This window comes from Aquarana catesbeiana, linkage group LG10, assembly GCF_042186555.1.
Source record: "Aquarana catesbeiana isolate 2022-GZ linkage group LG10, ASM4218655v1, whole genome shotgun sequence".
In the NCBI taxonomy this organism is placed as follows: Eukaryota; Metazoa; Chordata; class Amphibia; order Anura; family Ranidae; genus Aquarana; species Aquarana catesbeiana.
Window position 1 is genome coordinate 187,286,933 of NC_133333.1, and position 12,728 is coordinate 187,299,660.

Consider the following 12,728-nt stretch of genomic DNA (forward strand, 5'->3'; position numbering starts at 1 on the left):
CAAATCAATGTTTCTTGATCATACATCACGGGACACAGAGTATTCATTACATAGTGGGTTAGGTAGGTACCATCGGTGATTGGACACTGGTTAACCCCAATTAAGGAGAATTCTACCCCTATATAACCCCTCCCATACAGGGAGGACCTCGGTTTTTTCACCAGTGTCTAAGGTGGTTGGTCACGTAAAATATGTGCTGTGAAGAAAGCTCCAGTTTGGTCCCTGCGGGGGCTTAAAGGGCTATGCTGACCGGATCCATATCTCGGGCCGATATTTTGACTCCCAAGATGGTATGGTACCCGGACCTCGTCATCCGAAGAAGCGAGGTTTTGCCTGTAAGTCTCTCTTTGGAGGACTGGGCTCTGAGAAAACCAGGCTTGGTGTACTATTAAAACAGTGGCATGAAAGTTTCTGGCAGAGTCTTTTACAGGTCCAGGTAAGAGGTTTCTCTGAGTAGGAACCCAAAAAACCCTGAAGGTTGGCACAACGCTACCCGCCGTGATGGGTGAAGGCTGGAAACTGTCTGTTCTCAGCAGTTCCTGCAGCGGGGACAGGTAAGAGAAGTTAATCCTATATATATATATATATATATATATATATATATATATATATATATATATATATATTTTACAAATGGGTTCTCTTCAATGAGTAGTTGCATGTCTTACTTGATTTCCACCACTAGAGGGAGTAAGGAGCAAACTTACGTGCTTTTCAGATACACACTCAGTGAAGCTGGTGTCCAATCGCTCACTTCCTCCACTGCAGGTGTGCAGACGCCAGATGGCTAATTTAAAAGCCCAGAGCATGCAGAGCTCTGTAAACAGATGGACACAGAGTGTGGGCAGTGAGCATCCTAAAGTGGTCGGATCCAGGCTAATCCTAAGACACCTACTCGGCATCAGGTTGTGCAGTATTAAGCATATATGTATATTGTGAGACTTTTAGCACAACAGTGATTGCATATGTACTAGTACCTCTGCTTTGTAGCTTGGGACTATGTCTCCTCGTAAGAGGGTCTCAGGGGGAGGTAACAAAGGCACAAGAAAGTCACCACCTGTGTCTAGGGGTCCTAAAGATGCCTGCAGATTACCATCCCCCCCCTGCAAGACTGGAGCCAGCCTCACAGGATGAGTCAATGCCCGTCAGGTTTTGCAGCCTCTCCTAATGTTACAGCCCCAGCGTATGTCACAGAGGATTCCCTTAGGGATACATTGGAGGGTTTTGAGGGAAGAATTATGAATTTTATTTCAGCTTCCTTAAAAGATAGCAGAAAAGGGTGTAGATCCCCTCCCTCTGCTGCACTTTCTCTTTCAGATGATTCTTCTGACATGAGGAGAGATCCCTATCCAGAGATAGGGATCAAGAGCAGTCTGAGGATTCAGAGGAAGAGGAGAGAGCTTCTTCCTCTCAGGCACTCAAGAAGCAGGTCCAGTATTATACTGAACTAGTGCTTTCCACATTTAAAATGCCCTCTGCTGAGGCCGCTACATCCTCAGTTTCTTCCCTGGGGGTCAGAATGATCCCACAGACTGCCTTTTCCTTTCCAATTCATCCGTTAATGGATAAATTGTTGTATGAGGACTGGGGACATCCCGATAAACTGTTTACTCCTCCTAAAAGGTTTTCTATGCTTTATCCTCTGGAGGAAAGCTTCACCAAGAAGTGGGAGGTCCCATCCGTGGATGCGGCTGTCTCTTGTGTGAATAAAAACCTGACCTGTCCCTTGGACAATGCTCAGGTGTTTAAAGATCCAACTGATAAAAAGCTGGAAACTTTATTAAAAGCCTCCTTCTCCATGGCTGGCACTGTAGTCCAACCTACAGTCGCAACTGTGGGTTTGTGTCAATTCCTCAAGGAACAGGTTAAGCAGATGCTTGGCCTCCTTCCCAGTGAGGAAGTGGAGAACTATGCAGACCTTCCACAGCTGCTGTGTTTTATGATTGATGCCATTCTGGATTCTGCCAAGCAAGCATCTCGTTTGTCTCTCCTGTTGGTACACATGCGCAGGTCCCTTTGGCTTAAAAGTTGGGCAGCAGAGCTTTCATGCAAAAGATATTTAGCTGGCTTCCCATTCAAAGGGGAATGCCTATTTGGGGATGACCTAGATAATTTTATCCAAAAAATTACAGGTGGTAAATCTACACTCCTACCAGTTAAGAGGAGTAAACGTCCATCATTCAAACGGTCTCTTTCCCCTTCCCCTGGAACATCAGGCTCTAATCAGTGGCGACGGCCTTCCCAATCTACTTTCAGAGGAAAGGCCCAGGGTCACACCCAAGGGCAGAAAAAGGCTTGGGGACGAAAGCCTGCCAAGCAGAGCCCCAAAACATCCCTGTGAAGGGGCGCCCCCACTCGGCCGAGTGGGGGGGAAGTCTCCTACAGTTTTCAGGAGCCTGGCGGGAAGAGGTTCACGACAAGTGGGTGGTCTCTTCAGTATCTCTAGGTTACAAAATAGAGTTCCTAGAGCTTCCACCAGCTCGTTTCCTAAGGTCAAGAGTTCCCAAAGATCCAGTAAAGCGAGAACCGCTACTACTGGCCTTAGATCGCTTACTATCCCAGGGAGTAACAGTAGAAATTAACCCAAAAGATCAGGGTTCAGGGTTCTACTCGAATCTCTTCACGTTCCAAAGCCAAATGGAGATGTCAGACTCATCCTAGATCTAAAGGATCTGAATCAGTTTCTACACATTCGATCCTTCTGAATGCAGTCAATTCGTTCGGTGGTCTCCACCCTGCAGGGGGGAGAATTTATGGCATCAATAGATATCAAGGATGCATTACTTCATGTGCTGATTTTTCCCGCTCACCAAAGATATCTAAGGCTCGCGGTAGACCAGCGCCATTTCCAGTTTGTGGCCCTTCCTTTCGGTCTCGCTACAGCTCCTCGAATTTTTACAAAAATTCTAGACCCTCTCTTAGCAAATCTAAGAGCTCAGAGCATAAATGTGGTAGCTTATCTAGACGATTTGCTACTCATAGAGCAATCGGTGGCACACCTGAACCGCGCTGTCTTCAAGACAGTAAGACATTTGGAAAGACTAGGCTGGATAATCATCCTAGAAAAGTCTTCTTTGCAACCTTCAACAAGGTTGGAGTATCTAGGCATGATCATAGACACCTGCTCAAGGCAGGGTGTTTCTACCAGAGCCAAAGGTCAAGGCCGTAAGAGCTCTAGTCCGCTTAGTATTAAGCAAAAAGAGTCCATCCATTCGGCTATGTATGAGACTGTTAGGAAAGATGGTTGCCACTTTCGAGGCTGTTCCATTTGCCCAGTTTCACTCAAGGCCCCTGCAGAGAAGCATTCTTGCAGCTTTTTAACAAAAAGACTCATGCCTTGGGTCTTCCGATGTGCCTATCCCCAAGGATACGCAAACGCCTCAATTGGTGGTTATGAACCAAAAATCTTTTGAAAGGCCAAGCCTTTCTTCCACTACAATGGAAGATCGTAACCACAGATGCCAGTCTGACAGGCTGGGGAGCAGTTCTGGAAGAAACATGCACGCAGGGAAGATGGTCTGCAACCGAGAGACGCTTGCCCATCAATATTCTAGAAATTCAGGCAATTTACTTGGCCCTCATGGACTGGTCTTACAGGCTACAGGGTCATCCTATTCGGATACAATCCGACAATGCCACGGCTGTGGCTTACATCAATCACCAAGGAGGCACCAGAAGTCTGGATGCCCAAAGGGAGGTGAATCGCATTCTTGCATGGGCAGAAAGCCATGTTCCCTGCCTGTCTGCGGTATTCATCCCAGGAGTGGAAAATTGGCAAGCGGATTTCTTAAGCCGCCGGCAATTATGCCCAGGAGAATGGTCCCTACACCCCGACATATTCCAGACCATGTGTCAAAGGTGGGGAACACCAGACGTGGATCTATTCGCGTCCAGATTCAACAAGAAGCTGGACAAATTTGTGTCCAGAACAAGGGATGTACTTGCTCAGGGGTCAGATGCTCTGACAATCCCATGGGATCAGTACAATCTAATGTATGCCTTCCTTCCGAACCCACTTCTTCCGCGGTTCCTGGGAAGGGTCAAAAGGGAAGCAAAGTTGGTAGCCCCGGCTTGGCCCAGACGACCTTGGTATGCAGAAATCGTAAAGATGGCAGTGGGCAGGCCTTGGGTCCTCCCATTCTGGCCAGATCTGCTCACACAGGGCTAGATTTGCCACCCTGCTTTACGAAGTCTAAATTTGATGGCTTGGCTGCTGAAACCCACATTTTAAAAGACCGTGGGCTCTCGGAGTCAGTCCTTTCCACTCTGGTCAATGACAGAAAGCCGGCCTCCAGGCTTATTTACTACAAAATCTGGAAGGCATATGTTTCCTTGTGTGAACCCGGGGGATGGCATCCTAGAAGGTATATGATTAGCAGAATCTTGACCTTTCTTCAGTCAGGCCTAGAAATGAGTTTGGCTTTGAGCACTATCAAAGTTCAAATTTCAGCTTTGTCTGTATTTTTTCAGAAGCCAATTGCTTCACATTCCCTTGTCCGGGCCTTTATTCAGGGGGCACTGCGGTTGAATCCGCCAGTCAAACCTCCAGTATGCCCATGGGCAGAGGTGGGGGACTCGAGTCACATGACTTGACTCGAGTCAGACTCGAGTCACCTGTTTGAGGACTTGCGACTTGCTTGACAAAATTAAATAAATGACTCGACTTGACTTTGACTTATCACTAATGACTTGCGACTTGACTTTGACTTGGGCTATTTGACTTGCAATGACTTGGCACCACCAGTGCTGTGTCTTGGCCTAGGCAAAAGCCGCCCCCCCCCCCCACAAAAGAAAGCTCCCCCCAAGTCCCGGCTTTGGGGTAGATCAGTATTTTGACTTAATTCGTGACTTGACCAAAATAAATGACTTGACTTGACTTGCTTGACTTCTAGCAGGGACTCGACTTGACTTGCTTGCTTTTCGCCACAGTAACTTGGGACTTGCTTGTGACTTGAAGGTTAAGACTTGAGACTTGCTTGTGACTTGCACATGTGTGACTTACTCCCATCACTGCCCATGGGATTTGAATTTGGTGTTGTTGGCTCCTTTAGCGTTTTTGTCTTCTTGATAGCCATATCCTCAGCTAGGAGAGTATCAGAATTGGCAGCTTTTTCTTGTAAAGAGCCATATTTAATTATTCACAAGGACAGGACTGTTATGCATCCTAATTGTTCCTTCTTACCTAAGGTGGTTTCAGGATTCCATTTGAATCAAGATGTAATCCTACCATCCTTTTTTCCAGATCCGCAGTCCGCAGAGGAAGAATCTTTGCACACTCTTGATGTGGTTAGAGCAGTCAGTGTCTATCTGCAGGCAACCGCTCAGATACGGAAAACTGATTGTTTGTTTATTCTGCCAGATGGCCATAAGAAAGGCCAAGCGGCGTCAAAATCCACTCTTTCTAGATGGATTAGATAGGTTATTTTTCAGGCTTATGATATAAAGAGGAAGACTCCTCCTTTTCATATGAAAGCGCACTCAACTAGGGCTGTTAGTGCTTCTTGGGCAGTGCATCACCAGGCCTCCATGGCTCAGATCTGTAAGGCTGCGACTTGGTCTTCAGTCCATACATTCACCAGATTCTATCAGGTGGATGTAAGAGGGCAAGAGGATACCGCCTTCGGGCGCAGTGTACTGCAGGCTGCAGTTTAGTTCCTCTGGTCCGTTTGCGGTCTATATTTACTGATCTGTGTCTCCCTCCCCTCAAATGAGCATTGCTGTGGGACATCCCGCTATGTAATGAATACTCTGTGTCCCGTGATGTATGATCAAGAAAATAGGATTTTTAAATACAACTTACCTGTAAAATCCTTTTCTTGTGAGTACATCACGGCACACAGAGCTCCCGCCCTTCTATGGGTTTTACGTGGTTACCTATTGCTTTGCTACAAAACTGAGGTCCTCCCCGAGGGGTTATATAGGGGAGGAAATCTCCTTAATTGGGGTTAACCAGTGTCCAATCACCAATGGTGCCTATCTAACCCACTATGTAATGAATACTCTGTGTCCTGTGATGTACTCTCAAGAAAAGGATTTTACATGTAAGCTGTATTTAAAAATCCTATTTTTTATTAGTATCCTTTAGTTCTTATTTAATCTGATAGGACTGGGAGCATTGAAAAAAAATGGAAAAAAAACCTAATGAAGAAATAGAAGAAAAACATTTTATCTCTCCTGGAAATTAGATATAAAGCACTTGATATAATCACAGTAGGAAATACACAATACTGTAAAATTAAGCATGATAAAGAACATGTTTTAAAGTTATGTTATGTTTTATATATGTTGATTATAAGGCCATTATTGATTTAATTTAGACCAGTAATGGAATTATTGTACTTAGGGGCCATTCACACTACTGTACAAAGCACGTGCGGTTTGCTGCTTTTCACTAATATCTAAACCAATATATTCTGAGAACTTTATTTTTACCAAAGCAGGTTAGCAAAATGCAAATTGAGTAGGAAGTGTTTTAATATCTAGATCAGTTTCCATGCACCTACACAAGATGGGAAGATTAAATCAAAGAAAAGTTATATGAGAAAATAAAAATGGCATACAGTATAACAAAGCTCTCAAAAATAATGTGAAAATAATAATGAATCACTGGATGGAATGGGGTTGACTTACTAAAACTGGAGAGTGCAAAATCTGGTGCAGCTGTGCATGGCAGCCAATCAGCTTCTAACTTCAGCTTGTTCAGTTAAGCTTTAACAAAAAAAAAAAAAAATGGAAGCTCGTTGGTTTCTATGCAGAGCTGCACCAGATTTTGCACACTCCAGTTTTAGTAAATCAACTCCTATTGTTTGAATGGAAAACAACATTTCTGCCATTCATAAACGTTTAAACCTTAAAGGGTATACATTACTCAAATTTATCCCCAAGCCCAGAGCATATCCCAGCATTATTTCTTTCTTTTACTTTGTTTACATTGATCCTGATGCAGGAAACAGCTTTAAATACTCCCTGTGACATCATCACCAGGCTTGTAAAACGTATGCAGTGGCAGGTAGCTCAGGCCCAACTGACGTGGGTACATCTCTAAAAATTATGTTCCCAACAGACGGTGTGGGCAGGATTTTCTTAATCAAGACAACATCATTGTTTTGCTGGGAAAAAAAATTAACGTATGCATGTGAAGAGGGACAGAAAGAGGCGGGTATAGGCGGAGCTCTGTATTCAACAGATAAGACTTCCCAAACCAGACATTAGGAGCATATAGGCAGAGGTTCCCTTAAGGGTGGCTCCTCCTACTGGTGGAGTGCTTTGTGCGTATCCTTATTTATGGTGAATGGAGCTGGGGATCCTGGCTTGCTCTAGCCAGGATACAGAAAGAAAAGAAAGGCCTGCTGTGAGTGTTCATGTTCTGCTCTTTGGGGGAGGGGCTTCTCTGGGGTCAATGCTGAGAACAATCTGGGGAAGAACAGTAGTAATTGACGGCTAGAGTGGAAGAGAATGTTTAGTCCCTCCGGTAGAGCTATGCCATAAGGGGCTCTGACTAGAATAGAAGAAGAACTAAGTATTTTTGGGATGAGCTCCACAGACACCTCATGTCTTCATATTGCTGCAGTGCTTTTTAATTCATGCCACTACTTGAACAATGTTACTGCCAAGATCTGGACCAGCCTTTCTCAACCTGTTCAACATAGAGGAACCCGTGAAATAACTTTCTGGTCTCAGGGAACCACTGTTAAAAATGACTATATCTTTAACTCATGACACATTAGTGTGGTGGTCAGTGATGAGAATGCTCCTCACACTTGTGGACATTGAGAACATTTCCCTCCCATACAGTTAGCTAAAAAGATTAATGGTGGCAGAGGAAACTTACTTGAGAGGCAGAAATTGCTCATTGCTCAAGGAACCCTAGCAACTGCTGGAGGAACTCTAGGGTTTCATGGAACACTGGTTGAGAAACCCTGATATGGACTGTTATGTATCACTGCTGAATTTAAGCAAATAAAAGTTTTTTACTACTACTACTACGGAGCCTCTGTATGAATGTTTAGAGATTACAGCCTATGGAGAAGTGAAAGTCTACTGGTGCCAACCTAGCCTTCCAGAGTCCTGGAAATGTACCCTTGGACCAAGTGTATGGATATTCCTGGGAAGAAGAGGTTAAAAGGCCAGAGGTTAGCAGAATGGGAAGCTTTGTTCAAGCTGAGCCGTGCCCCCATTGGTTGGGACTGAGCCATGCTCTGCGTGTTAATGGACACAGAGAGTGTGGCTGGGGAATGAGCCCACACAAGTGCTCCCATAGCTAACGGCTTGTTATGGCAATCACTCAGCAGGGGGAAGAGCCAGGAGCACTGCCAGGGGACCCAAAAAAGAGCACAGAGCAGGTGGTTGGGTTTACAATCACTTTAAGTATTGCATATACAATATGAATTACTTACACATCAGCAGTTTTGCACTCTCCACTTTTCATATCTAAACTCATTCCAGATGGACATTTTTCACAGTTATATTGGTAAAAGCTGGAGTTGACCTCTAGAACCAAATTTAGAATAAATAATGTTCATCGGTTGATGATGTGAAATGGCATGTATTATGCATACAGGTTTGCATTGTATGATACTTTTAAAATCCAAATATGTGCATTTTTTATTGGTTTAATAATGATTACAAAAACATACAAGCCAAGGGAGGGGATGGTGGGTAGGATGGGTGACAGGAATAGGGGTAGGTAAAAGAGGAGAGGTAGAAGAAGATTAGAGGGTGTCAAATTAGCTTCTGTCACATCATATTTGTAGCATTCAAAAGTATAGTTCGAGTCGAGTGGAGTCAAGTGGGGAAAAGGATTAAAGGGGGTGACTGGGAAGAAGAACAATCAGCATGTCTGTATTGTATGTTATTTTTTATTTTTCATCAAAGCTCAGCAGAACCATTATCATGTTTTGAGATATTTATCACTGCAATATAACATAAATGTAGAAAAGAAAAATGAAAATGTATCAGCACTGCAGAGCATTAGGATGGGTATGATAAACCCATTGGGCAAACATTACCTGTTCTTTTAAGTCTCTCCCCACTCTTGCACCCTGGCAATAGAATGCACTCTGTACAACTTATTGTTTGACAACCATAGCCCTCATGACAGCGGCATTCTATCGTATCGTAGGAACATGGCTCTTGGAGCAAAGCTGCAATTAAGAATGCATAATTTTATTACTTCATCACATTACAGGCATCATATAGTACCTAATGTTTTTTCCAAGGGACCACCCCATTTACCCGGAATGCTTCAAAGCAGATAGGTTACAAACTGGTTATAGGTTACAAACTGATTATACAATCCCCGTACAGTCTGTAGGTGAGGTGCAGCATGGTGCGGTGAAAATAATTCACACAGAAAGATGCAGTGGAAAACTTGTATTAAATTCGAAAGGCAACATTTTACAACAAACCCAGTGGGAAGGTTGCCCAACCGGGTGCACTCACGGTTTTCCAGTAATGTGAAGAGAGAACTGTATCAGCCAGACTGACAGCATCTGTAAATAGAGCAAAATGATGCTTGTCCTTCTCATGTCCAAGCGGGATGGTGCCTCAAGGAGTTGTGATCTTACACTTTCCCTTTTTGTCAGGAACTTTTCCCTAACGCTAATGCAGTGGGGTACCTGTCTCTACTCTACCAACTCACAAATGCGTGCCATACCTGGGAGCCAGGGCCTTAAAAAGGCTCTGCTCGACCCAAGATGGCCGCTGGAGTCACCTTGGGTGGTGGCATCCAATCAGATTGCTTCTCCAGTGACCCAGGAAATCATAAAGGAATCACGTTCCTCCTGACTTCCTCTCCAACTTCCAACTACAGTTCCACTGCAGAATAGTGCCACCTGCATGGGAGAACCTGCCTATAAGTCGTGTTTAGTTTTACCAAAACTAAGTAACGTGAAACAGTCTAGACAGTTAATTTCAAGTGGATGTAAACCCTCACATAAACCCAGTGAAGTGAACAGCCTCAGATGATACACAGAGATGAAACAAATCTCCCTACATAAGTTTTACATGTATATCTGCGGTCTTCAGCTTGCTATATTCTTTAGAAAGTGAACATCATGTTAGAATTTGTTCTTCCTGTTCCTGCAGGGGGAGGGGTGTCTTGGCCTACACTGTGTGACAGCTGATTGGGGAAAAGGCACACCCCCACCTCCCCATAGGCAGAGAGATGAAGAAACATGCAGATCTGTACTGTAAATAGACAAGCTCTCTGCTAATCTATTTATAGCACCCACCCCGACACAAATTTTCAGCTGCTTTTATCTCCAGTGTCGGAGAACTTGTCAGAAGTTATCATGCTGATAACAGAAGAATGGAGAAGCAGAAAGATACTGTACTTATGGCTTTGGAGAGGGATAAGAAAAAACTTTAAGAAGCCCCCCCCCCCCCAGATCTCAGCCCCCCCCATGTGAATAAATATGGAGAACATAGTACCCCTACCCATTCACCAAAAAAGTGTCAAAAAGTAATAAAAACACAGAGTTTTTGACAATTCCTTTATTTAAAAAAAAAAAAAAAAACAGTGTCCCACGATGTAAATCTATCATCAATCATGCCACCCGCCGCACCCGAAAAAGAAAACACTCTGCACTCATTGACGGCCAACCACAGATGCCTCATATGCTGTTTGACAGTTCCTATATAGGTTAGGGCAGGGCCACCTGGTGGAGTCACTTGGTGGCACCGCCTCCCCTTGTGACGTTACGGACTGGTGCATGCTGGGTCGGTGATGTCACAAGGGGGCGGTGCCACCAGGTAACCTTGCCAGGTGGCCCTGTCCTTACCTATATAAGAGCTGTCAAACGGCGGAGGAGGCATTCAGCGGTCGGCCACCAATGAGTGCAGAGCGTTTTTGTTTTCTTTTTTGGGTGTGGCAGGCGGCGTGATTGTTGATGATTTACATTGGGGGACAATTTTTTTATAAAGGAATTGGTAAAAACTGTCTTTTTTTTTTTTTTTTACTTTTTGATACTTTTTTACTTCCTAAAGGGGGCTTCCAGATTCCGATAAACCCCCTGCCCACAGACCCCCACAACCACAGCTCAGGGTTTTGGGGAAGAGACCCTTGTCCACCCTTGGGGACAAGGTGCTTGGAGAGTGGAGCCCCCCCTGCCCAAAAGCACCCACCCCTCATGTTGAGGGAAAGCCCATTGACAGCTGATGACTAATCGGTTGTTAAGGACACCACAGCATGTTTCCTGGTCCCGCTTCCTAACAACCAGCTTTTTCTGCAACCTGATTGGGCAAAGATTTGCCCAATCAGGGCTGAGAATGCACTGTGCAGTGCTCAGTGCATTGCAGGGCGTTCAGTGGGGCGACCACCCTGCAAATGTGGGTGTTCCCCGAACAGGGCGAACAGCCAATGTTCGGCCAGAGCTCATGCTCGGGCAGAAGAGTTTGCTGAACTAATCTTAATCAATAGTCAAGGTCAAACACACTTTTTCCCCTCTAGGACTATACTCCAACTGGCTCCTGGCTCCCAACAGCAATCAAAGGGATCGACACATGGACTGGAGCTTCTATTTGACCTCCTCCTCTCTGTGAGAGACGTGCTTATGCTAAAGGAATAAAGCCAATAGTGCTCTCCATACGTTTTAAAATAATTTTATAAAATCTAAAATGGGACACTCACAAACAAATGCACTCTTAGTGCTGTGTTCTGCACATAGTATTAAAAATAACCACCTTCTCACCTCAGGGTCTTCACACCGCCCATTGGTGGCATCAAATGTACTGACTTGACTTTGTTCCTATATGCGTTACACCTCCAAAGGCTTTGTATAGGAACGAAGTCAAGTCAGCACATTTGATGCCACCACTGGGCAGCGTGGAGACCCTGAGGTCAAAGGGGGTTCAATTATACATTCCTTGCTCTGATTAGCCATACCACTGCTAGACACAAATGTGAAACCAACGGTGAATGTTTTAAGGGACAGTGGTGAATACTGAGAGGGTCACAATACTCCATGATACTGGGGCAGCATACTGCCATCTTTTCTTTCTATAAAGGCAGTTGATTGGTGGTCTGTACCTACAATTCTTATTGCATTCTAACACCCATCATAGTTTTATTTGTTGCAATAGTAGCAACAGCAAGTGGTTAGCCCACGGCCAGGATGTGACTTTATCTCATGTGACTGCTGTGGTTACGTTCCTTGGTTATGTAGTTTTATGAAAGGAGGCAAGTGAAAAGAACAAGAAAATCATCAGTTACAGAATCTTGATATTACCATATGGGAATGTTTAATTTTTTACAGTGACCAGCACCAATACCAATATTCTAAAGCAAACATTGAGTCATGGCTGGATGGAACTGTATTGCTTGTGATGACTATTGTCTGTAATCTGAAAATCAATCTTGGTAAATGTCCTAACATTTTCAGACAATCTGCTCAGTTAGTATATGTCGATAAAAAGATTTTTTTTCTACAACTGAGACTTAAGTAACCACAACATTGTAATTCTGATAATCAAATACAGGCCTAATTATTCTGATTTTAATTCCTTCCCAAAATGTTAACAGTTTTCTGTATGTTTAAATTGGAATCCCACAGTACACAGAACATGGAAATGCCATTTTAGTAAATATAAACTGCTAAATACCTTTTCTCATTAGCCGTGTATAGCAGTCTTATGACTTCTATCAGTGTCCGGTTAAAGCTTGTAGGAAGAGTTTTCATTCTGATCTGACTGTCCTTTGAGGCTGCATGACCCCTGACCCTCTGTCTGGA

General features: G+C 44.1%; 1 protein-coding gene across 2 annotated transcripts in view; it reads right to left on the bottom strand.

Annotated features, from left to right (window-relative positions):
- LOC141111081 (uncharacterized) overlaps positions 1-12,728 on the bottom strand; it is a 59,576-nt gene that overhangs the window by 28,218 nt on the left and 18,630 nt on the right. For both annotated transcript variants that reach the window (XM_073603074.1, XM_073603073.1), the window contains exons 2-3: positions 9,009-9,143; positions 8,397-8,490 (exon numbers count right to left, since the gene is read on the bottom strand). In XM_073603074.1, coding sequence (XP_073459175.1) covers positions 8,397-8,490; positions 9,009-9,143 — 229 coding nt within the window. The remainder of the gene's footprint in view (positions 1-8,396; positions 8,491-9,008; positions 9,144-12,728) is intronic.